At 55.7% G+C, this 25,679-nt stretch overlaps 1 protein-coding gene across 2 annotated transcripts in view; it reads left to right on the top strand.

Annotated features, from left to right (window-relative positions):
* Positions 1–1,126: 1,126 nt before the first annotated feature.
* Positions 1,127–25,679, top strand: part of ITPK1 (inositol-tetrakisphosphate 1-kinase) — a 179,845-nt gene continuing 155,292 nt past the window's right edge. Inside the window, exons 1-2 of one of the 2 annotated variants that reach the window (XM_058740110.1) lie at positions 1,127–1,263; positions 1,690–1,920. In XM_058740110.1, the coding sequence (XP_058596093.1) occupies positions 1,826–1,920 (95 nt within the window). In that variant the 5' untranslated portion in view covers positions 1,127–1,263; positions 1,690–1,825. Of the gene's footprint in view, positions 1,264–1,577; positions 1,921–25,679 lie in introns of those variants that run through there. The other variant, XM_058740111.1, reaches the window with a different exon arrangement.

Below are 25,679 nucleotides of genomic sequence, written 5' to 3'. Positions count from 1 at the left end.
AAGTGCTCTCACCGCTTATCTCTTGAGGTAAAGATGGAGGACCCGAGGCTCAGATGGGCTGAGCGGACCGCGAGGTCACACAGCGAGCACAAGGTGAGGTGAGTGGTGGAATGCAAGCGGAGAGGTGGAGTTAGCGATGTGTGATCACTCCTGAAGTCCCAGAGTGGGCCGGCCTCTCCTAGTTGCAACTTGGAAGGCCAGCCAGAAGAAGGCTGGGGAGGTTGTAATTAGGGGAAGAAGGCAGACCCCCGGGCTGGGCCTTAAAGAATGAGCCCAAGTTTGGTCAAGGAGAGTCTGTCAGCCCTAACAACTTGGTTCTTTCTCCCTGCCTCAATTGTAGCTATTCTCCCTTCTAGGGCCTACCAAAATCGTCCTTATTTTCCGAGGCCAGCTTAAATTCTCCCCTGAAACTTTGAGCCCCACCCCTCACTCATTTTTCCTGCCGTTTTTTCTCCTCCTAGACCCGGGGCTCTTTGAAGGCTGGATGCTCCTCTACTGTCCCACAGGGCTGGAGCAGGGCAGAGTGGGGTTCAGTGAATCAAGGACCTGGAGGCTGCTGCTGGCTTGCGCTCCAATGGGAAAGGGGCTCCTGGGAGTGTTCCACCCCCATTTTAGATGTTTCTAGTTCCTGCCTTGTCCCCACTCAGTGGGAAGGGACCAGAGAGGCAGTCAACACCCTACGTGTGAGAAGGCCCTGGGTGCTCAGGTCACCACCCCAGAGGGCCCCGTCCTGGGCCTGGGTCTGTCTCCTCAAGGGAAGAGACATGATCTCATTAAATGTCCGTATTCCCCCCCCCCCGCCCCCCCCGCTGCTGTTCCAGTGAATTACCCAGCGTGTTGGGGGGGGGCGCTGAATACTGCTGGGGGTACAGAGATGCTTTTGATTTAAGAAACTCGCAACGGACAGGCCGCAAGTGCCCACAGCACGACTCCTCTCGCCCCTTTAGAAAGCAAAAACCACTTGGCAATGGCCGCCCCAAACCCAGTCCCGCGCCCTCCGTCCCGAAGCTCATAAGCCTGAGCCCCGACGCAAACAACCCCAAACGGCCAGCCGGGAGGGCGCGGCGCCTTTAAGAGGCGGCGGGCGGTGCTGCCCCCTAGCGGCCGTCGCTGCGGCGCTTCCTCCGCCGCGGCGGGGTCCAGCGGGCCGCCCGGCCGGGTCAGCGCGGCGGCGGCGGCGGCCGGGTTCGGCGGGGGCGCGGGCTGCGCGCGGGGGCGAAGACGAGGACCGGGAGGCGGCGGCGGCGGCGGCGGCGGCGGCGGGTGAGGACGGTGGGCCGGGGCGGGGCGGCGCGGGGGGCCCGGGCGGCCGCGTGCGCCCCGCGGGGTCCGAGCGCGCCGGGAAGGGCACGCGCCCGGCTCGCAGCGGCCGATCGCACCGCCCCGGGCTCGGAGTCCGGGGCCGCCGGCGCGGGCGGGAGGGGGGGGAGGAGGGGCCTCGAGGGGCGCGGGGGCCGGGCCTGCGCCGCCAGGGCCGCCGTGGGGGGCGTGGGGGGGGGCGCGTGCGGCGCGGCCCCCGGGCTCCGGGCCCCGGCCCCCGACCCGGCCCGGCGCTGGCGATCTGGCGCGCCGGCGAGCCCCGCGGGCGGCGGGGGCGTGGGCGGCGGCGGCAGCGGCAGCCAGTGGCACGCCGCGCTGAGCGCCGCTCCCTCCGCCCGGGCTCCCGCCCCGGCCCGCCCCTCCCGGCAGGACTGCGCGCCCCGAGTCCCGTTCCGCGTCCCCGCCGCCGGAGGAGGTGCCCGCACGCTCGCGGCGCGCGCCGGGCCGCCACACTCGGCCTGTGGGCGATTTCCTCCGGACCCGAGCTCCCCGCCCGAGGAGGAAGATGCAGACCTTTCTGAAAGGGAAGAGAGTTGGCTACTGGCTGAGCGAGAAGAAAATCAAGAAGCTGAATTTCCAGGCCTTCGCCGAGCTGTGCAGGTAAGGAGGGACGGGGCCCCGCCGCCCGGGGACCCCCGGCCCGAGCCCGGTTCAGCCTCAGCCGCTGTTTTGGGAGGCCGGAGCGTTCGGGAAGGAGCGGTGCTCGGGGACATCGAGTCCCAGCGACCAGGTGGTTGTGGTGGCCGCCGGCGGTGCTCGAGGGGAGCGGCGGCCAGGATGGGCGGTGTGGCACGGACCGGGGCTTCCAGGTGCACCGTGACCCTCGGTGGGGAAGCCCCCAGCTGCCTAGAGCGCGTTGGGAACGCTGCTAAAGGTGGCAGAGGGACCTGGGAAGTCGGGGGATCCACGCTGTCTGCCTGTGGCTGGAGGTTACTTTTGGACTGGAGTGTTTTTCCTCCTTCCTTCCCTTCCCTTGGTGGAGAAGGGCAGCACTGTTTATATGTTTGCAGACCACCTACTGTGTGCCCCGCGTGTGCAGCCCTTGAAGCTGCCATTGCGTGTCACTGGGTTAAGCCTCTGTGCAGCGAGTAGCAATACTTGGCATGTATGTGATGATTTGCTGTCTCATTAGAGCGTCGCACCAGCTTTGAGAATTGACCGGGGTGGTGATTCTGGGCCATGTGTCTGAGAAGGGGGAGCTATCTGCAGAGAGGTAGGGTACCCTGCCCCGGGTCCCACAGCTAGGGAGTGTCTGGTGCAGAGGAGGTGGGGTAAATGCATGTGGTGTAGAATGGCCTTCCTGCCTCCGACAGGCTTCCCCACCCCCGCCCATCCCCACCCCCAAGCTGGTGCTCAGTGGTGGAGATTCATGGTGTTTTAATAAGATTACATTCCTAGTCTATTATGGAAGCATCCACTCTTGGGTCAGGTATACCTCACCTTGTTCTACAACTGTGGCTTTGCCTCTGGGAAGCTGTTAGTGAAATCCTGTTCTTATCGAAAGCCTAAGAGAATCTGGTTCCCCAAGCCTTTTGCAAAGTCTTGATGGAATCCTTTTGTTATGCGGTGTCCCCACTTGGTAGATTTGATTCTGGGAAATGTGTTCCACTTACATTTTTGTCCCTGTTGGGTCCCCAAACATGTTGCAGAATTGAACAATTGGGCTTCCTTATCTCCTGGTGCTCAGAACAAGTGGTGAGTCTGAGCTGGCCTTCACATGCTGGCCTGGCTTGTGCACTTCTGTGCCCCTGATGCCTGTCCCAAGGCTTGTTGCTCCTTTGCCTTGGCAAGCCCTGCAGGCACTCTTGTCCCTGCAGCCAGAGGGGCGCACCTTGTGTAAAACAGCTCCTGGCTCTGCATGTTTTGGCCTGGGGATGGAGTTGGCTGCCATTTCTCAGGCTGGTCTCTTAAGGAGAAAGCAAGCTTTTCATGGTCGGTAGGGCATGCCAAGCAGCCCGGGAATTCACAAGGAAATCAGGAAATCAGGAGGAGCTTGCAGCCAGAACTTTGAAAATGGGTCCGAGGACTTTTGGAACGTTAAAAAAGGACACTTGAAGTTTGCGCCACAGATACATACAGGGAAAAAGTGCCCTAGACACAGGAGAAATGTGAAGCCCCTTTGACATGTTTTGCAAGCCCCTTTCTGCTCTTGGACTCCAGAGTCATCTCAGACTTGGTAGATCCCAGTTAATACCTTGCACCCTTTTTCCCCCAAGGTCTGTCTGTATTTGTGTCATCCTGTGTCTGCAGCTAAAGCATGAGGCTTGTCATCTGGCTGGTATGTTTTGCTCGTTAATTAGGAGGCTCTCGCAAAAACAGTTCCAGCCCAGACTCGGGGCTGGGTCCTGCTGCTGGACTTGCAGATTGCCTTCCCTTCCCACAGACACCCCCTGCCTTTAAGCAGGGCTGGAGGGGTGTTCAGGGCAAGCCCTGAGATGTTAACCATTCTGAGGGAAGTCCAGCATGGAGGGTTAATTTCTCTGAAAAGGTTGTTGCCTTCAAAGTCTGGATGCCTACTTCTGGCTGGAATATTGGCTTCAAAGAGAAGACAGAGAGCGTCTGGGTCATTCTAGAACCTCAGGAAGCCCACTTGTGTTTTCATTAGGGAAGCTCTAGATATAGTGTCTTTTAAGCTAAAGAGGGAAAAGAAAACACCAAGAAAGAGTTTTTCTTTTTTTCCTCTTCTTTATTACTTTCAGGGCAGCGCCCCCTTGTGGCCACGTTTCTATACTTGATGCAGAAAGCTCCCATTCTTGACCCGGTGGCCAGAGCCCTTGGAGGTTGCTGTGCTCTTGGTAGGGAAAGCTGCTTCGATTTCAGTGACCCGAGAGGTGATGTGGATGGACATGTCACGTTTTTGACATTCACAGTCTGGAGGTGCAATGCTCCTGCTTTGATGGATGATGAATTGCCTGTGACTTTCTCTGATGAGAAAGTCCAGGAATGTTTGAAAATGATCTGAAGCTCTGCTCCGAATGTTTAGGGCAGTGTCAGCGCCAGAGAGCATGACCTGAATGGACCAGATGAGTTGTTTAGTTGGATGTCAGGCCTTGTAAAAACCTTCGAGCCGGAAGGGATGTTGGGGATCATCTCCTCCAGCCCATTTGTTTTACAGATGGGGAAGCAGGCATGAGAAGGGGTAGGTTCTGTACTTTTGTTCTTTTTTGTTTCACTTCTAGAATGAGCCCAACTTGATGACCTGGAGACCCCCACAGAAAGCCCTTTCTACTTGGGCACCTCCCAACAGTAAGGCGGACCCCCTCTTCCCTTCACAAGGGTCCAGCTGCTGCCCTGTTATCCCGGAGACGCTTCCTTGCCTTGTTCCGCCAGGGGGGCATCGCATGTGGATGGTGGCCGTAGGGGGCTGGTACCTGGGCCTGGATACGGCAGGTGGGCCTAAGGGCCCACCCTTCACACCCTTGGGGCACCTTGATAGGACAGCCCTCTGACTGACTGACTAGTCAACAGATGGGCCTTTGACTCCGCTTGTTTTTAGTGGTACTGTTTGTTCCTGTCACTGTCCTCGGTTTCTTCTCCCCTCAGGGACGGGGACATGGATGAGGCTCTGGTTTGTGTTCTCTTTTCCCCTGCCATCCTCCTTGCCCTTCTGCTCATAGTGGAACAGCCTCACAGTTCCTTCACATCCTCTCCTGTGCCCTTTTCTTTCGTTTTCTTCTTCTTTTTTAATGTTTATTCATTTTTGAGGGTGGGGAGGGGCAGAGAGAGAGGGAGACGCAGAATCCGAAGCAGGCTCCGGGCTCTGAGCCGTCAGCCCAGAGCCCGACGCGGGGCTCAGACCCACGAACCGTGAGATCATGACCTGAGCTGAAGTTGGACGCTTAACCGACTGAGCCACCCAGGTGCCCCTTTAAAAAAAATTTTTTTTATAAATGTTTTCCTTGTACCCTTTTCAAGATTCCCAGAAGGGACTCCCAAGGGGAAGCCAAGAAATGAAGCTGATAGTTGGGAATGTTGGGGGGTTTTTGATTTTTGATTTTTGAACTTCTCCGGTCTCGTTTGGAAGTGCTGGCTGGCCCCCACCTCTCTGTTCCCTTTGTTGTCTGTGTCTCTCCTCCATTTCCTCACCCTCCTACCCTTTTCTGTCCTGTGCTTGAACCTGTACTGGGGGAGGTAGTGAAAAGTCACAGGATGTCACAAAGCATTTTGGTGTAAGATGCGGGCGGCCCGCTGTCTGTCTTTACTGTTCTGTCAGCTGCCTTTCTGATGCAGTCCTTCCTGGTACCTCATGTCACTTCATGCTCCCAGCAGCCCGGGACGGAGGCATGGGGACACCGAGGCCTGGGGAGTAGAAGGAAGAGGCTCCCACAGCCCGTTCAGCTTTCCTGTGCCCGGTCCTGAGGCCCCTTCACCGGGGGACATGGCTTCCGTGTTAAGTCTCTTCTGTGCCCAGGTTAGGCCGGGGCTTCCTGGAGGCTCCAAAAGCAGAAGAATGTCTGTGAGGTTCTCTTCCTTGAGAACCTTAGAGGCCAGCACGGCCCACTGGGCCCACAGGAAACGTGTTTATGGAGCAATCTCAGGCCACATTATCATCGCAGACCGTCCCACCAGGGAACTTTTATTCAGTTCCCTCAGAGGGAATGGGGCCTGGGGTCCACTGAGGCTCAGGTTGACTGAGCACCTTCTGGGGGGGGGCAGCAGGTTGGGGAGCAGCAGGGCAGAGCCCCTGTCCTTGTGGAGCTGAGAGTGTGGTGTTGACAGCAACCTGGGCTAGGGAAGCGTGCCAGGGAGGGCGTGAGGGTGCCATCAGGCCTTCCCCTCCCCTCCTCGTCCTACATTCCTTCCTTGAAGAGGGGGCATCTCGAAGGTCCCTTTTTGCTGGGATGGCTGAGAATTCTGGGCTGGAGTTCTTTCAGGAGATTCTTAGGGGGAAGAAGGAGCATCTTTTCCAGGATTAAGTGATGCTGGTCTGTGGGTAGGTGTTGCTCTCTTTGTCTCAATGTCTGGATGTGCACCATTTTGGGGGTGTGGGGGTGGGAGGAGGTACTGACCAGGTTTCCTTTGCACCAGTGCCCCGAGACCGTCCATAACTCAGCCTTGCAAAGAAACGCTTCCTTCCCGCCTCCAAGGGAGAGAACTGGACTTACCGGTGGCAGAAGATGTCCATCTGGATAGTGTTGGTGCCCAGCCTCCTCCACAACAGACCATCCATGTGACCCTGGGCCCTCTGTGCCTCAGTTTCCCCACCTGCAAAGCGAGGGTGTTAGCACTACATAGCGCAGGGTGGTTGTGTACGTGAAAGGAGTCAGGACTCCGGGCATGTGAAGTGCCTGCAAACTATAGATGGTGCCCGCTGCTTGTTTTTAGAGCTGTCCTTGGGGAGTAGGGGAGTGGGCTTCTGCCCAGGCATGCCTCTCTGTTCCAAGATCTTTGGCACTTGGGGGTCTAGCATTCTTGGCCTGGGCCATTTGCGAGGGACTCTGAAGCCCATGGTGGGTGCTGCCCGATCACCCTGCTGGGTGTGGGCTCTGTGGGGCCATCAGAAGCAGCCAAGGCGGTGCCCATCCGGTGGGGTGTTCTCCTTTAACATGGGCTCCCCCCACCGGGAGGCAGGGGTGCCGTCCTCCCCTCATTTACGGATGAGGAACCTGAGAAAATCATACACTAATGCAAGATGGCACTTCCATTTTTTATTAAAGTTTGGAGATTCAGGGCGCCTGGGTGGTTCAGTCGGTTAAGCATCTGACTTGGGCCCAGTTCATGATCTCACGGCAGGTGGGTTCCGGCCCTGCATTGGAAAATTGTGCTGGACTTCCAGAGGATGCTGAGTCTTGATGAACAATCGTGTTACTATTAATGGTAATTCTTATCGTTTTCTTTATCTTTGTGAACACTTAATACGTGCATACGTCAAAAAAAATATGAAGAATACTCAGAGGACAACAAAAAGTCAGTGACTCCCTTGTTCCCGGGTTCCTGTCACTCAGGGACAGCTGCTGTCGGCAGCCTCTCTCTGTAGATGTTCTTTGCAGACGGGCACACGCGTGTTCTGGTCTCTGCATATGTACCATTCTGCCCGCGTCTCATTTCACGGAACACCGTGTCTTAGAGAAATAGCACATCTCTGCTCCTTTGGGAGGTAGATCCATATCGTGACCCTCCTTTATTTACTGGCCGAGTGGTCCAGCTCCTAACATGATGGACTAGATCTTGCCCCCTCTGGTTGGCCTCTGCCGGTGTAGACAGTGGGGCAGCGAGCGCCCTGGCCCATCGCCTGGGCACTCCCTGCTAGATGAGTGAATGCTGGGTCAGAGGGCACAGGTGGCTCACTTTTCCAGGGCAGTCGTAAAGCTGCTCACAGAGAGATAGCACTGCCCACAAGCGTTAGCAAATGGGAGAGCCTGTTAACCACACCCTCCCCGGAGCAGCCCCTGGCAAATGTTTTTGATCTTGGCCATGTGCAGGGGTGAGGTGGTACTTTTGATTTGCATATCTCTTTTGACAGTGAGATTGATTCATGCTGTCTAGGCAGGGTGGGGTGGGGGCGACTGCATGAGGCAGGCGCCAGCAGGCATGGCGGCCTGGGACCTCCATTCCTAACCACCAGGCCATCCTGCCTCCACTGGTTATGTCTCCCGCATGGTTTCACAGGCTCGGGGCGTTCAGTAAATGCTTAGTGAAGTGCCTCATGAGTGCAGTTCCCGAACAGTTGGAAGTAAATAGGGTTTCTGTTCCCACTCGTATTGTGAATTCAGCTGGTAAGCTAGCTTTTTGAGGGAATGTTCTGGTACCTCCTTTTTTAAAAAGTAAGATTCAGTTTAGAAAGCCAGGCATCATTCGGGAGCTGTGCACCCACTTGTTCGCTCTTCCTGCATGAATCTGGCCGACCTCAGCCTTTCACCCTCCACCGGCCCTGGGGAAGCTGGCCTGGGCTTGTGTGGCCTTGCGTGGGGAGAGTGTTGGTTGGGTTCCCAAGGGGGAGACCCAGGCCTGGCGGGGTGGGGCGGCTTGTTCCAGGTCACACAGTGAGATGTGTGTGTTGGGGGGGCTTACCTGCTCCAAGACCACCGTGCCCTCCCCACTGCCCGCCAATGCCTCTTAAACGGTACTTCCTCCGGAGTTACGGACCGGGGTGCCTGGGGAGCAGCCAGGCCCTTCCCGTTGGGCCGTTCGAATTCCGCCTGGTGCTTTGTCTTGCCTGCTGCAGGCCTCCCTCAGAAAGCAGTCGCCCTGTGGCCCGCACCTCCCCAGCTGGGCCTCACGGGCTGGTTTGTGTAGGCCCGTCATGTGCCAGGCTGAGGATTGTGACAGCTCCTGGGGGTGGCTCTGGCACTGCCTGTGGAGATTGGAGAATCACTCCCATGAGGAAGTCCCAGGCCGACCCTGTCGACCGCTCTCCGTGCTCCAGGCCGGCCCTCCGGCCCCTGCAGGGAGAGTCAGCACACGCAGTCAGGCTGCGGTCCCTCCGAAAGGCAGCTTCTGAGAGGTACCTTTTATTTCCCTTTCTCTTGGAATCTTCAGCCCCCGGTGGGTTTGTTCTTTCTCTCCGGATTTGCGTGTTGTCTTTGAAGGTGCTTCCGTAAAGGTGGAGACCGACCGGCAGTTGTGTTCGGGCAGAGACCCAGGGCCTCCGATAGCGCCCGTGGTGGGAGCACCAGAGGGTATCTCTTCGTGGATGAGGGAACTGACTGATGGGTTTCGGAAGCCTTTTGCACGTCCGTGTGGCTCAGCCAGGAGCCACTTGTGGCTCTGGAGTGCTCTGGGCCCAGATGGAAACCCTGGGGTGAGAGGAGAAGGGGGAGCCCAGGCCAGGGAGGAGCCCCTGAGCTCCGTGCCTTCGTTCTTTTATCCACAGAGCAAGTCTCGAGCACGCACCCAGCCAGCCCGTGTGCTGGGTGCCGGTCCCCGCCCTCAGGCACCTGCATACCTGGTAAGGAGATGAAGGTGAGAGCAGCACACAGACCACTTTAGTGCTGCACCGTGTAGCTCGTGCCGGGAAGCCCGCAAACAGGAGAGAGCCGTGGCCAGGGGCGGCTGAGGCCACCGAAGCGCTGTGTGGTCACAGGAGGCCTCTCTGAGGAGGTGACGTTTGACCAAAGAGGCCGAGAGCCCCGTTCTTCTAGGAGCTGAAGAGCTACAGGGTGGGCTCCGTCTGCTGCCTAGAGGCCACACGCCTCCCCGGCCCGCCTCTTTTGCAGCCCTGGCTTCTGTGTGGACTATGGGCAGCTGTCTTGGGAAGGGCGGGCTGGTTTCCACTTCAGACAGGTGGCCCAAAGAGGTGGTAGAGTGTCCTTGGTGTCCTTGTTCCCGGACGGTGTGATGGGGGGCTACGTGGGTGGCCCAGGGACCTTCTTTCCACCTGAGGCCGTAGCTGTGATCTGGGGGCCGGGACAGGAGGCCACATGCTCCCCTAGGGTCAGGCCCAATCCGGCCTCTGTGTTCAGGAAGGAGCAGTGAGCCGGGAGCCTTGGCGATCCCCTGGCCCTTATTGGTAGTCCCTAGGCCAGCTGACCTTTCCCCTTTCCCAAAGCTCAGGTTTGGCCTCAAGGCGGAGTCTAGGGGTGGCGGATGGAGGTCACCGAAGCTTGCTCTCTTTAGTTTACCTTCCTCCAGGCCAGTGTTGGCGAACCTGCCCCGCAGAAGTGGCACCTGGAGGCCCTGCTGAAACATTCACATCCTTCAGTCTTCCCTCTCCGGAGAAGGGGCCTGGCGGCTTTCTCTTAACATCAGTGCCCTGGTGATTCTTCGGGGAAACCCAGAGTACGTTACTAGGCCTCACCCCCAAAACTGTTAGCCACGTTTGTGTCGAGTTAAACAGGCGAGGAGTGGTCTCTCGGGGACAGGTCCTCTCCAGGAGGGCATCTGGATGTAAAGGTTCCCCGGCCGGTCCGTCTTGGGGGTCCCCACGGGGCACTTGTGTTCCTCAGAGCACACCCGCCCAGCTCTGCTTGCTGGTTGCTGCCCTTTGGACAGTCTTCTCTCCTCTTTTAAACATTTCTGACCTCTAGCTGCCAGTCTGTGCTGGAATTATTTAAAGGTGGATCCCGAGGGACTGGCCTGGCCAGATGTCACACCGGTCAGCGGTCCAGGGCCCGGAGCAGAGGCAGTGGCACAGCCCGTGGTATTTCCCTTCACGGTTTGCTCTGCACCCCCATTGGCTTCCCATCAGAGGTCTGTGTGCTTGGGTCTTGGAGCCCGAGCCATGAAGCCGGGACTTGGGGCTCGCCCGCGCGGCCCTCCAGGCTTCAGCAGGACTGTGGTGATATTCCGCCCCATCCCCAGATCGGTGGCTCACATCAGAGCCCCGCGAGAACCCACCACGGGTCGGGCACTGCTGCAGGTCGGAAGTCTGCCCTCCAAGGTGGTTGGCGTGTGTCCACGTGCCAGATGAGAGTGGCACGGCTGGGATTTGCCCCAGGGGCTAGCTGACCCCGAAACCACGCCGTTTCTACCCTGTTCGGTGGCCTTTGCCTCCACCTTGAACGTAACATCCGAGTACCATTGGCTTGATAACCACTTCAGAAGAAAAGCAAGGCGTTCTTTTCTGAGCACTCTCTGTGTACAGTTACGGGGCCCAGAGGGGTGGCGGCTGGTGGGGACGGCAGTGAACTCGGAACACAAGTCTTGCCCATCCGTTTGTAGATGACTAGACGAGCCACTCTGCCTCCCCTGAGCCTCTGCTCCTCTGCCTGTAAAGTGGGCATAATTCAGCCACCTCTAGGGCTGACGAGCATGGCAGATGCTTAATAAACGATAGCATTCCCCCTGTGCCCCAGGAGGCCACCTCCCCAACCTTCCTACCTGTCCAAGCTGGGGCCTGGGGCCTCTGACATATCTCTGGTGGGAGCCCTCGGCCCAGGGCAGACAGGTGGCCTCCCTGCCTCCCTTCCTGATCCTTTCCTGGTGTGGGGGGTCCTCCAGTGTCAGTGACCAGGACGTGCCTCTGGCCTCCCAGCTCACTGCTTCCTGGGAGGGCCTGGGGGTGGTGGGTGGGTGCTGAGAGTTTCGCTTTCATTTCTGCCTCACACCGTATTTCCATCCAACATTGGAGGGCTGGGGTGTGGAGGTGAGGAAACATCTGGGCCCCCACCCTGGGGTGCTTGTCCTAGCGAAGGTTCAATTATTGAGTGCCTGCTACATGCTGGCCAGTCTTGGGTTCTAGGGACCCATATAGCAGTGAGCACCCTCTGCCCCCAGGGGCAGCCCCAGCCCTTCTAGGGAATGTTTGCTGCACTGGGCCCTGACGAGGGGCGGGTGCTACAGGGAGGTGCGGGTTGTGTGGAGTTCTGTTCTCCCAGGGGTCTGGGGGACCCTCGGAGAGGAGAGAAGGGACATGTTGGTGTGTGTGGGGCGGTGTTTGTGAGACCCCAGGTGCCCATCCTGGAAGGGCTGGCTCCTGCCCTTGTAGGATCCTGGGCATCTTTATGAGGAACATTCAGTGCTGTGGGATTGTTGGTTTCTCTGTAGGCTCTTTAGTTTTAATTTAACAAATTTTTTATTTTATTTATTTATTTATTTATTTATTTATTTATTTATTTATTTATTAAAAGTAATCTCTGTGCCCAGTGTGGGCTTGAACTCACAACCCCAAGATCAGGAGTTATCTGCTCTACTGACTGAGCAAGGAGCAAGCCAGGTGCCCCTGTCTTGGTTTCTCTCTGGAATTTCCTCTTTGCACCCACCCATCTTACAGATGGGGAAATGAAGGCCCAGCAAGGAGATGTAGCCCCAGAGCTGTAGAGCTGGTGGGAGGGGCAGCTTGGAATTGAACCTGGCCTTGCTGACACTAAAGTTTATTTTCTTTAATATTGGATTCTTTTTCTGTGTTTGTTTGGTTGTTTAAGGTTTATTCATTTTTCAGAGACTGAGAGACAGAGAGTGAGCAGGGGAGGGGCAGAGAGAGAGAGGGAGACACAGAATCTGAAGCAGGCTCCAGGCTCTGAGCTGTCCTCAGACAGGGCTCGAACTCACAGACTGTGAGATCATGACCTGAGCTGAAGTCAGACGCTTAACCGACTGAGCCACCCAGGTGCCCCAGTGTTTATTTATTTTTGAGAGGGTGGGGTGGAGGGGCAGAGAGAGAGGGGGACAGAGGATGTGAAGCAAGCTCTGTGCTGGTGTAGAGCCTGATACAGGGCTCAAACTCTCATGAACCTTGAGATCATGACCTGAGCCGAAGTCGGAGGCCCAACCGACTGAGCCACCCAGGTGCCCCAATATTTTATTCTTAAAATTAAAAAAAAATTTTTTTTAATGTTTTTATTTATTTTTGAGACAGAGAGAGACAGAGTATGAGCAGGGGAGGGGCAGAGGGAGAGGGGGACACTGAATCTGAAGCAGACTTCAGGCTCTGAGCTGTCAGCACAGAGCCCGACGCGGGGCTCAGACTCATGGACCGTGAGATCATGACCTGAGCTGAAGTCGGACGCTTAACCGACTGAGCCACCCAGGCGCCCCTTAAGTCTTTATCTTAAAATTCATTGCAGGATTCTTGAAAAGAAAAGGAACTCTGACCATTCCCTCAGAGGCCTGTTCCTGCCTCTCTGTGAGCAGGTATGGGCAGGGCTTTGGGGTCCTGTTGGGAAGGAGTTCTGCTTCCTGAGGAATCAGCCTCCAGACCTCTTGGCCCTCACCTTGACTTGGGCGCAGCCAAGCTGTGGACTTTGCTCAGGGCGCTTTGGGTCCCTGGTTCCTCACTGCTCTGGGGAGGAAGGTCCAGGCTTGAGCCTTTGGGCCTCATGGAGGCCTTTGTCTGTAAATTGGGAAGTGTCCCTGCAGTGAGGAGGGTGCTTCCTCCGTCCCCTGGGGTCGCCGATGTGCCTGCCTCTGGTGTGGAGGGGCGCTGTGGGGTCCTCCTCCAGAAGCGCAGCCAGCCTCTGCCAGAGACAGCAGAATGTCCCTGTGGCATAATTTTCAGCAAAATAAGAACAGTTCAGCCCCAAAGTAACAGCGCTCTGGGCCTGTCACTGTGCTCTGAGTCTTTCAGTCCATATTTTGAAATTGAGGCTCCAGGAGGGTAAGCGACCTTCCCTGCTCTCATGGCTGCTATCTCCTGGGGGTAGGAGTTGAACAGTGGTCTGCATGAATCCAAAGCTGTCCCCTTGACCATGATGGAGGTGTGTTGTTTTTGGTAGGTGGATCCAGAGGATGACAGGATGGCTTTCCTTTTGTTTGTGCTCTTTTCCAGCGCCTCATCCTCAGCGCCCATAGGTTATTAGCTTTTTTCCATGTCCCTCTCAGTTCCATTTGGATGTCCTCCTTGCCCAGAGTCAGGAAATTTAGGTGCTGACTCTGTTGATCTCTGCTCAGCTGGGGAGGCCGGCCATGGATTCCGAGTGATGTCCTGGGGACAGTTGTGATCTGCTTGGTGGTGGGGTTTGAACCCTGGTTTGGCCTCTTACTGGATGGGTGGCCCTCGGTGCGTTGCATCCCCTTGCTGGGCCTTGATTTCTTCCTTGTTAAGAGTCGGCCTTGTGCCCGTGCACAGGAGGTGCTCAGCGTGCAGACCTCCTCCTTTCTTGAAGGGGCCAGAGACCATCCTTGAAGGAAGAAGGGGGCTGTCCGTCACTTCCCTCACCTGTCATCAGACCCTCCGTGTCTACAGGTGACAGCAGAGAAAACGTCCTCTGTTGAAGTGCAGAGGTTTGCGATCTCGGAGGAGTAATTTTCCAGAACCTTTGAGCTACAAGGGGTCTTTGCAGATGAGGATTTACAGCTCGGGGCGCAGGCCTTGCAGCTTGGTGCCCACACCTGTGTGGCGGGCCAGGCTGGGCCTCTGCTCCGGAGCCCACACATGCCCCCACTTTGGCCTTCAGGGAACCGTGTGTGAGGGTGAGGCAGGGTCTGTTCTGTTCCGGGCTGTTGTTGGCAGACCCCACCCCTGGTCAGGATGAATTGTTTTGGTCCCAGGGCCCAGAAGGTTGGGGTCCCTCTGCCGCCACTCACCCCTGCAGTCTTTCCCATCTTTCCTCCAGCCTTGCTGGGAGTGCTGAAGGGCCAGCTCTTTGGATTCCGGAAGCTTCCCTGGGAAGGGTAGGGGAGTGGGCAGCCGTGTGGGATGCAGGCAGTTCTGTGGGTGCTTCTGCACCGTCGGCGGACGGGGGCTCCCCTAAGAGCGAAACCTGTGGACCTGGCCATGTGCCCGCAAATCTGTCCCCATTGCTGAGGACACCGTGGCAGCTGTGTCATCTAGTCCTCTTCCTCTCTCAATCAGTGTCGACGATGTCAGAATGAAGTTAATGACCTGAGCAGAAAGTCAACTGTATGATTGATTCCTACAAGTCACAGAGATGATGGGTTCCTGCGGAAACCTCAGTGCCAACTAGGTTCAGTAATGATGGGGCTCTCTGTAAGTGTTCTCTCCATGGAGAGTTCTGGCTTCAGGCGTAGGTGGAATCAGGTGCTCAAACGATGTCTCAGGACCTGGCCTCTCATGTTGGCTTTGTTCCCAGGCTGGATGGTTCCAGGTGAGTCCTCACTCTGACCTTTATCCTGAACCAGGCAGTGTGCCGAGTCCCTCGTGTACTCTCATGTGATCTGCACTAAAGCCTGTGAGGGTGTGGGCTTGTACCCCTGTCTTCTAATAGGAGAAATGGAGGTACAGAGAGGTTGGATAACTTGCCAAGATCACACAGCTAGCAGGTGGCAGAGCTGGGATTCAGGCCTGGGTAGGTTGGCCCAAGGCCTCCCTGGGTGCAGCCTGGGTGCAGGTCCCAAGGGACCCAGGATTCATTCTGAGTGGCCCTGATGGATCAGCCTGAGCCACATGCCTGTCCCTCAGCCAGCTGCTGGGGCCAGGGAGTGCCTCTTTCCCGGCCACATGGTCTGGGTGTGGGCAGGGCGGACCCCACACAGGAAGTTGGGGACTGCTTGCTGAGTAGACTGTGATGGCTGTTGGGCAGTCAGGGTGGCAGGGGTGCTTCCTGGTTCTGGGTTCTCTGGCCAGCTGGGGTGAGGGTGGGGGCTGCTTTCTGCCAGCCTGAGGGGCCACACACGTGGTCTCCTGGGCTAGGGTGGTGCTCCGGAGAGGGGAGTGAAGAGAAACCCCACAAGTCAGAGCCAGAGGCCGGGCCCCTGGCTCCATCTTTGTCCTCAGATAAACCCACAGCCAGCTGGACACAGGTAGATTCCGAGGGCTCTGGGCCCAGGGGTCTGGCGCTGGGCATCCTGGAGAAAGAGTTTATGTAATTCTGCCTCTAGGGATGGAGTTTGATGGGACCTTGGGGAAAGGCCAAGACTGCCAGGATTCCAGCGTGAAGGCTGATGATGTCCTCCCTGCCCCACTGTGCTGTGTGGAACCTTGTTGTTGGACAGTGTTTTGGGGTAAACCAGCCCCATGTTATGCAAACTATTGCTGATGGCCTTGTCCCGTGCACAAGGAACGTTTAGAAAGTGTCTTTCTTTCCCAGACCAGGAGCCTGGAGAATATCGCAGCTACAAACTGTCCGATTGGGGCTGTGGAACTGGAGGGGGGCTCAGTCCACCCTGAGGTGGGGAGTGTGGGTGCAGGGCACGTAGCTGGCCTGTCCTGTCCCTTCCACCCTGAACAGGCCCGGTGGGAGCTGCGGGGAGGACACACTGGGAGTGGTTACACCTGGAAGGGGGAGGAAGTGAATGGTGAGTGTCCACATCCAGGCTTGCACACTTCTCAGGGGCCCAGTCCTGCAGGCCCCGGGTGAAGGGGCTAGGCTGAGGCTGGGAGAAGGCTCAGTGTGGTGGGGCCCGGTTAGGGCTTGAGGTCCCTTGTGGTTCCTTTCTGGAACTGGTGAGGAAGTGAGGACCATTGAGGGCCCAGAGCCCTTGTCCTGCGTGGCAGGTACCTCCACCTGGGTGTTCCAGAATTTTCACAGGCCAGTGGCTCTTCTTAGTGGCATGACCTTCTGAGGCAGATAGATAGAGGTGGTACTTGTGGGACAGGAGTGGAAGTGAGGGCGATCCTGGGCTCTCCCTTTTGCTGTGCCCACTACAGACAGCAGGCAAAGCTGGCCTGATCTTTGTGAGCCCCAGAGGACCTTCTTGGTGCTGTACAAGGTGGCAGGAGCCCGGGTCAGGGAGCTGAAGTCCTGCTGTTTAGTCGTGGGGCCCTCATAGGAGTTCTTATTTGAGGACCCTCTCTCAGAGTCCTGGGAAATGAATTTGTGACCCACTGCTTTTGGTGTAGCTGGTGAGACTGCTGTTTGGACCTGAGCTGTCACGCCAGACAGGAAGAACTGAGGGAAGTATTTCGTATCTGTTACGTGAGGCTGCGAGGAGGGGTCATTTCAGTTTGTTGACTGATAAAAATAGAGCTCTTGAAACCAAGTTCAGGGAGTTCACTGACTTGTCTGCATGAAATTCCAGAGTTTCTCTTGAGTACATTCATACGTGACTTGTGAATACTAAAAAGAAAAAAAACAAAAAAAACCCTTTCTTCTTCTTCTTCTTCTTCTTCTTCTTCTTCTTCTTCTTCTTCTTCTTCTTTTAATTTGAGAGAAAGAGAGGAAGGAAGAGAGTGGCAGAGGGAGAGAGAGAGAGAGTCTCAAGCAGGTTTCATGCTCAATGCAGAGCCTGATGCAGGGCTTGATCCCGTGACCCTGGGATCAAGACCTGAGCTGAAATCAAGAGTTGGACACTCAACCAACTGAGCCATCCAGGTGCCCCTAAAAAAACAAAACAAAATACCTTTTCTTAAAAAGTAACATTTCAGCGCTGCCTGGGTGGCTTAGTTGGTTAAGCATCCGACTCCTGATTTGGCTCAGGTCATGATCTCACGGTTCATAAGGTTGAGCCCTGTTTTGGGCTCTGCGCCGAGAGCCTGCTTGGGATTCTCTGTCTCCCTGTCTCTGCCCCTCTCCCATGTACTCGCGCTCAGGCTCTCTCTCTCTTTCTCAAAATAAATAAATAAACTTAAGAGAAAAAAGAACACTGAGCCTTGAGCGGGGAATGGCGAATTTCTGTGAAGGACCAAATGGTAAATATTTAGAAAAACAACAACAACAACAACAACAACAACAACAACAACATTTCAAAGTGAAATTCTGCCAAGGGCACAGAATAAAAAAGTATTCTTCCTCACATTTGACCCTCATCCCTGGAGGCAACCCTCATTCCACAATCTTGCCTTCTCTTGGACGTGTGCTGAGTCTCACAAGCCAGCGTGTATGCACACCCACACACAGCCTTCCACTTTCGTTTCCACACCAGTGGTGGCCCATTACCTGTGCTCTCCCACCTTTAACTTTTTATTCATTTAGTATAGCATAGAGACAACTCTGGACCTACACTGTATCTACACTACGCAGGGCCCCTTGTCAGCCTCTGTGTGGGGTTCTAGGCTTGCCCCCAGGGCTTACACTTTACCTTCTTCCTTAAAATAAGCTCGGGCTATTATGACAAATACCACAGACTGGGTAGCTTGAACAACAGGCGTGTATTCCTCATGGTTCCGGAGGTTGAAAGTCCAGTCCTTGGGGAGAGCTTTCTTCCTAGTTTCTAGACAGCTGCCTTTTTCCCGTGACCTCACACAGAGGGGGGGCACTTATAGTGCCTTTCATATAAGGGTACTAACCCCATTATGGGACTCTGCCCTTCTGAGCTCATCTAACCCGGATCTCCTCCCGAAGGCCCCACCTCCAGATACCATCACATTAGAGGTTAGGGCTTTCATAGGAATTTTGAGAGGACTCAAATATTTAGTCCATAGCATCTCTCCTGGTGGGGGTTATTTATACAGCACCAGCTGCTATCTAAGTGTGGGAGGGGCCTCAGCCTGGTTTGGTCCCTCTGCCTCCTCCCCCTCCTGCACGTGGCCCCAGTGCAGGTGCTGCCTGGGGAAGGAGGCTGAACGGGTGTGCTGGCCGGTGACTTCTGAACCCAGCCCCAGCGCCCAGGGCATGGCTGACTTTGGGCAGGTGAGGGGGCTCCCTTTCCTCCTCTGTAAAATGGGTACATCAACACCCAAGTGCGGGGCAGATTGGGTGATCAGAGAGATGATGGCTGAATTGCTGGAGGTGGGTTCTAGCACATAGCGGGGGATCTGATTGTCATTCCCGCCCCCCCCCTTTTGTTCTGTCTGAAGATAAATCTTAGAGAGCTGAGTGTCATTTCTGATCTTAAAACTGGCCAAAGGAAGGGGCTGCTGGTGTGATCCCTTAAACTTGGGAAGGACAGATCTTGGTTGATAGCCCCCCCCCCCCCCTCACTCTTCCCTGCCTTCTGGCCAGCCGGGGTGGGAGACGCTGGCCCTTGAGGGGGCCTGAGGGTCCCCTCCACAGCCTGCCTGTGGCTTCCCAGCCCCACACCCTGCTGGAGGGCCCCCCCACCAGCTAGCGCCTCCTTCATGCTGAGCCCCAGCTGAAGGAAGTGAAAGAACGTGTCATCCTTTTTCCTGAATTTTTTTTTTTGTCCTTTGTGAAGACAGTTTAACATTATGAGAGCAGAATTTGAAGAGACAAATCATCCCTCTCGCCACCCCCTCCACGTCTTTCCCTCTTTCTGTTTTGTGTGTAAGAGTCACAGGGTTGAAATCATTATGTGCACAGCATTTTGACTTTTGTTTTCTGCACGTACCATGGCATTTTGTTTTTGCTTTCTGTACATAGCATTGTGGTGTAAACAAATTCCGTGTTTCTACAGTTTTCAGAATGATCGTCCTAAAATGTAGTTTTTATGAACCTTTAATATGAAAATTTCCAACATATACAAAAGAAAGAATAAAAAATGAACACAGCTCCCCCACCACCTCAATAATATGTGTTAACCGTGATTGACTTATGGTTAATCTTGTTTTTTATCTGCCCCATGTGATTTTGAAGCAAATTGCAGGCATATAATTTCATACGTAAATATTTCAGCATGGCCTTTAAAACATAAACGTAGTGCTGTTACCACACCTGAAAATAAAGTACGACAGAACATGATCCTTTAAAATTTTTTTTTTATTTAGAGAGGGTGGGGGGATGGGCAGAAGGAAAGAGAGAGAAAATCTCAAGCAGGCTCCACGCTTAGTGCGGAGCCCAGCGGGGAGCCTGATAAGGGCTTGGTCCATGACCTTGGGATCATGACCCGACCGAATGAGCCACCTAGGAACCCCAGAGCATAATCCTTGAATCACTGTGGAATAGTTCTTTTTATTAGACATCTGTACTCTGATACAGTAAGCTGTAATCTTATTACTGAATATTTAGATTATTTCTGCTTTTCTTGCTGGTGTAGATAATGCTGCCTCGGACATCTCTGCGTGAATATAAATGTCTTCCTTCCCTTTCTGATCCATTTTGTGTAAGGAAGAGTTTGATTAGTTAACGTAGAGTAACAGACCATCTGAGTGTCGCGGCTTGAAGCAGTAACCATTGGTTTGACTCACCATTCAGTGGGGTGACAGTTCAGACCAGACTCCCTGGTGGATTTGCCATCAGCTGTAGGTCAGGGTTGCCCTGGGCAGGGAATAACTGGCCACATGTGTTCATCCTCCCGCATGTGGCCTCAGTGTGTTCTTACCCAGGAGGCAAGGATTCAAGACACAGTGGGCATGTCAGAGGCTTCTGGAGGCCTGATGGCTCGACCACGTCTGTTGGCCAAAACAAGGCACAGGGCCAGCCTAGATTCAAGGAGTCAAAATGAATTTCACCTCTTTTTTTGTTTTTTTTTTTAAAGCAATAAATGGAACTTATTGGAGGAAATATAGTCTTTCACATAAATCACCTGTTTCTGTAGAACAGAACTTCTTAGCCTTTCTTGGGGGTTATCGATACCTTTGAGATTCAGATGAAAGCTATGGAACCTACTCCTAGAGGGGCTCCTGGGTGGCTCTGTCAGTCAAGCGTCCGACTTTGGCTTAGATCATGATCTCGCAGTTCGTGAGATCAAGACCGGCGTCGGGCTCTGTGCTCACAGCTCGGAGCCTGGAGCCTGCTTCGGGTTCTCTGTCTCCCTCTTTCTCTGCCTCTCCCCTGCTTGTGCGCTCCCTCTCTCTCTCTATCTCTCTCTCAAAAAATAAACTTAAAAAAAAAAAACACCTAATTCCTAGAAAAACACTTGTAGTGGTACCAACATATAAATAACGCCACAGATTCTCTGAAGTCAAGGTTCTAGGGATCCGAGAGAAACTTTTCTTGTTTGACACTTGTGGTTTAGATTTTTGGGAAAGACAATATACAAGCATTCTTCACAACAGGATTTCTTACAAGATAACTCGCTAAAGAATTTCTGTGGTCACATAAGTTTGGGGAGCAATGTATCCCGTGAGATTGAAAACACATTTTATCTTTGTTTAACTTAGTGTTTTGCATTTGCCGTATTAGCATCTCAAAGAAGACATTTGGGGAGATGTGGGCAAATACAACGTGGTCCGCTACCTGCCTGTTCTGAAGTTTACTAGCTTTGTGACCTTTGTCAAAGCACTTAGTTCTGTGAACCTCGGTTTTGTAGTCTGTGACATTTGGACGGTGACACTAATACGATGCCACAGTGCTTAGCTTGCACAGTGAACAGCACCTCTTGAGCAGAGCATAAAGTCATTGCAAAGGGCACAGACCCTGAACGGGGTCGAGAATTGAGGCCATTTCTGTACACAAGCGTGTGGGATCTGGCCGTGTGTGCCAGCCGGGCACCCCACAGACCCCTCCTTCTTTGGTACCTGGCAGGTGCTCAGAGGTGCTGTGCTGGGCACGGAGGGGGTGGAAAAGACGTACCACCTTGGGAGACCCCAGGGTGCTCGTTCCTGAGCGGACTCATGAGGGATGGATGCCTGTTTATTGTTCAGGAGACATTTCTGGAAACACACTCTGTGCCCAGCTCCAGCCAGGTGCTCTGTGGCCTGGTCCTCTGGGAACTTGGTGTCAGCTTACGGAGAGGACGCTCGCATTGGTGACTGATGAGGGGGGACCTTGGCAGGCATGGTTGCCCTGTGTGCGGTGCTGGGTTTTGGTCCCGGTTTGTAGCCTGGGGTTACCTGTGTGGCAGCCCCTCTCGCTGAACCTCATTTTATTTAGCTGAAAGAAGAGAAAGAACAGAGGAGCACCCGAGTGCTAGACTGTTCCAACTGGGCGAGCCCCTGGGGTGTTCGGTAGGGAAACCAGCAGGAATCCGGCCACCACTGCCTCCTGCACTGGTGGGTGCCATCATACTTCTGCACTGCTTCCAGGCCCGGTGTCTCCTTGTTGGTCTGCTTCTGTGTGCTTCCGGTGGGACACCTCCGGCATCCCCCCCGTCCGAGTGTCTGTTCGCAGACACCTATTGGCATCCCTCCGTGCCAGGCCTCGTGAGCCACCGTGGACGTATGTGAGAGACCGGTGGCAGCGAGGTGGACAAGTCCTTTGCAACTTCAGTCTGTGGGGACAAGTTGGAGGAGAGGTGGTGACAGGTATGTCAGCCGGCAAGTTAAAGGGGGTCATTTCAGCAGGGATGCGAAGAGGATGGTGGGTGACTGTCCTCAGGGTGGACACAGAAGGCCTTTTTAAAGGAGAGAGACCTGGGGCTGTGGCCTGACTGGTTAGAAAGGAGTTATCTGAAAGGCTGGGGCCAGAGCCTCTCAGGTAGGGGCAACAGCAAATGCAAAGTTCCTGCGGTGCTTTTGAGCAAGGGCTTTGGTGTATTTGTGGAGCAGCAGGGAGGAGGGCATGGCTGGAGATGTGAGGGAGGGAACAATAGAGAGGCAGGTGGGGGCCAGATTGTTCAGGGCTTTCCAGGCCATGGTGTGTGGTGTAAGTTTTACTTAAGGGCGGGGGGGGGGGGGGCAAAGGCTCACATCCAATTACTACACAAAACAGTCTGTGGACCTTGATGACCTTTTTTTTTTTTTTTTTAATTTTTTTTTTTTTTTTAACGTTTTTATTTTATTTTTGAGACAGGGAGAGACAGAGCACGAACGGGGGAGGGTCAGAGAGAGGGAGACACAGAATCTGAAACAGGCTCCAGGCTCCGAGCTGTCAGCACAGAGCCTGACGCGGGGCTCGAACTCACGGACCGCGAGATCATGACCTGAGCTGAAGTCGGCTGCTTAACCGACTGAGCCACCCAGGCGCCCCGCTTGATGACCTTTTTAAAAGCTTTGGGCAGAGGGCCATGTGGGTGGCTCAGTCGGTTTGAGCGTCCGATTTCAACTCAGGTCCTGATCTCACGGTTCATGAGTTCAAGCCTCGCACTGGGCTCAGAGTCAGAGTCTGGTGCCTGCTTCGGATCCTCTGTCCCCCTCTCTCTCATTGCCCCTCCCCTGCTCTCTCTCACTGTCTTTGTCTCTCCCTCTGTCTGAAAAGTAAATACATAATTAAAAAAAAATAAAATAAACTTTGGGCAGTGTTCACTAACAATAGGGCGGTTTTCCAGAGTCCCATGCTCAGGTGCACAGGCTGTGCATATTAGGGTGTTAAATGTCACCTGCAAGAGCAGTGCTCCCACCATCCCTGGGGCTGTGCTCAGCCCTCAGATGGGTGACTGTGCCCTGGAGCAGGCAGTTCTGGGCTGGGCGGACTCCTCTGTCCACACGGGGCAGCCTGGGCTGTCTTCCCTCCAGCTGCCAGCCAGGCTGCCCAGGCCGGTCTCGGAAGGAGGGCCCTTGCTGCTGTCACTGTCCAGCTCTGTGGTTTTGGGCCAGTTCTTGAGCTTCTTTGTGCCTCCCGTTTCTACGTCTGTAGGACAAGCATGCGCTGAACCTTAACAGTTGGTGTGTCAGTTGGAATAACAAGCGTAAGGCCCTGCAGTTCACTCTCTGCCACATTTATTTATTTATAACTTTTAGAAACACCCTGCTGGAGCTCCTCGGTAAATGGTAGGTGGATGGTATTATCACTGCGATGGGGGTGTCACTCAGTGCTGTGGGTCTGTGTTAAGACACGGCGCTAGGTGCTGGGGATGCAGACATTCCCACGCCCTGGGAGCTCAGGTGGGAGGGCGCCTTGAAGACTTGCTCAAGGAACGGCGGAGGTGGGCGGGGGGGCACTTTCTCTGTCTGGGAAGGTTGAGGAAGGCTTCGTGCAGGCGGTGACCCTCAGCTGGGTCTTTGAGGGTCAGGAGGAGCTCGCTGGGCCGACAAGTGTGGGTGCAAAGTACTTCCAGTGGTGAGCCAGCACAGGTGAAGGTGTGATGCTGTGAGGTCAGGGGCCCTCTGGGCATGTCGGGTTGGGGGACAGATGGGGGCTGAGGGAGCCCTTGGAAGCCTGGGCTGAGGACGTCTGGAGAGCAGCAAAATAGAGCGTAGGGGGAGGAGTGTGCCTAGGACCGTGGCAGGTCTTGTCCACTTTGTGAGTGGCAGGCGTGGACTACACCCACACCGAGTAGTTAGGAGCCTGGAGCCCAGAGGTGGCCCCCTGGCTTGGATCCTGGCTGCCCCACCGGGAGGCCACTGCAGGTCTGTAAGCTTCAGCGGGGGATGATGACAGGGCCCACCTCCCTCGGCTGCTTTCGGGGGACCGGAGGTCCATGCAGAGCACTGAGCACGAGGCAAGCACTTGATGATAAAATGGTGGCTTTTAAACCTGCTCCTGGAGGGTGAGTCTGGCTGACAGCCTCTCGTTGATGCAGCCGCAGGGGTGGTGTGCGGGGGTGGGGGGAGGTCCCCTCTCGGCCTCCTCTGAGCTGTGGGCACAGATGAGTTTCCAGAGCAGACTGACAGAGGTGCGGCCCTGCTTCTTGTTTCCTTTCCTTCTCATTCTGAAGCGGTCCGCAGAGCAGCCACCTTCCTGTGTCTGCCCCAAGCCCCCTGCCCTGGCAGTCTCTCCCCACCACGGCAATGTTCCCGGCTGGGAGCAGGCAGGAGGGGACCCCCACATCGTCAGGCGTGGTCGTCCTGGCATTGAACGGATGGGGAGGCCAGAAGTTGAGTATCTTCCACTGGGGGGACCCCCCCGGCCCCTCCCTCCTGGGGTGTAGGTGGAGCTGAGGCCGCAGATGCCCCTAGGAGCCTCCAGGAGCCTCGGCATGAGGGGTGAGGCCCGGGGCAAGGCCAGGTGGCACAGGGTCCTGTAAGCCATCATTGTGCGCCTGGCCTTTGTCTCGGAGGCTGTGGGAGCCCTAGCAGGCCAGTCGGCAGGGCGGGCCGAGGCCCCTGTGGGCTCTGCCAGCTCCTCGGAGGACAGACCGGAGATGATGAGACTGGGGCTCTGGGCTGCAGGGTGGGAGGCTGCTGTGGTTGACCAGGCAGCGGGGAGGGGCCGGACTGCTGGCCAGATGTGAGGACTCACTAGGACCTCGCCACTCGGGGTGTGGTCCAGCGTGGGCTCGTGAGAACTGCAGCATCTCCTCGCACCCAGACCCGCTGATCAGGATCCGAATTTTAGCAGAGCCCCCAGGAGGTCATGTGCCTGTTGTACACTCATCTCTAAGGAGCACTGGTTTAGAAAACCTGCTGCCGCTTGGGTGCGGGCCTGGGAGAAGGAAGGAGGGGTGAGGCCGACAGGGGCCCGTGGGGAAGTGGGCTGTGCAGGTGAGGGGGCCGGCGGGAGGAGACCACGTAGGATTTGGGATGTTCAGTGTACTCAGGTTCTCATCGCAACCCCCCCGCCAGGGGAGTGTGAGGACCACAGGGGTCACTGAGGAGGCCTAAAAGGGTTGGGCTCTGCGAGGCTGCCCACTGTACCCAGTTCTGCCCTCGGGGCTCTGGAACCTGGAGGCCCGTCCCCTGTGAAGCTTCTCTTTAAACCTGGGATGTGTCTACCCCCTGCAGAGTTAGGCGTTTACCTCCTTATTGGGCCAGGAAATGGGCCTTGAGTCCATAAGTGCATGGGTAGTGGGTCATGGGAAAGAACAAAGTCCTGCTTTTATGAGTGGTCATTCCAGGAGGGTGGGGCAGAGGGTACAGAGTGCGCAGGGGCGAAGGCTGGGGGAGGAGGGGGGAGGGTCAACCTGAGGACCAAAGGAAGCACCTTCCAGAAAGGCTGGCCGGGTGTCCGCCAGGCCTTGGTGAAGTATGTTTCTTTGGGGGACGTGGTTAACATGATGGGGGGCGGATCTGGGGAGGCAGGTGCCCCTGGCAAGAGGACTGGGTGACTTTCGTGCCTGGTGCCCGGGAGTATAGCTGAGGCAGGGTGAGCACGCCCTTCCAGCCCGCCTTCTGGATTCCTGGCTCCTTGCCCCTCTGGAGTCCGCTGGTGCTGAGGCCCAGTGGGGCTCAGGCCAGTGAGTGCACGCTGTCTTCCGCTGAGGCTGGTTGTAACGGGATGGAAATTTGGCTGGCCTGGTTGGCATCAGCCGGGACTGCAGCGTGGCCAGCTTGGGCTGGGTCACCCCACAGTCTCTGCCATCAGCCGTACCCTGATTGGGGCTGCCAGAGGCCCAGCTTTGTGCGTGTAGGTGGGGTGGGCACGTTGGGGGGACGCGTGGAAACCCTCTGTGCCTCTTTGCACATCTGACTCGAGGCTGTAGTTCGTTCTCAGTAAGGTGTTTTGGGGTGGTTGACCTTGGGTTATTGTGCTCAAGAGGCTTTCAAA

Source organism: Neofelis nebulosa, chromosome 7 (assembly GCF_028018385.1).
Source record: "Neofelis nebulosa isolate mNeoNeb1 chromosome 7, mNeoNeb1.pri, whole genome shotgun sequence".
NCBI classification, from domain to species: domain Eukaryota; kingdom Metazoa; phylum Chordata; class Mammalia; order Carnivora; family Felidae; genus Neofelis; species Neofelis nebulosa.
The sequence above is the reverse complement of the archived record's forward strand: the minus strand, read 5'-3'. Positions and strand labels throughout refer to the sequence as shown.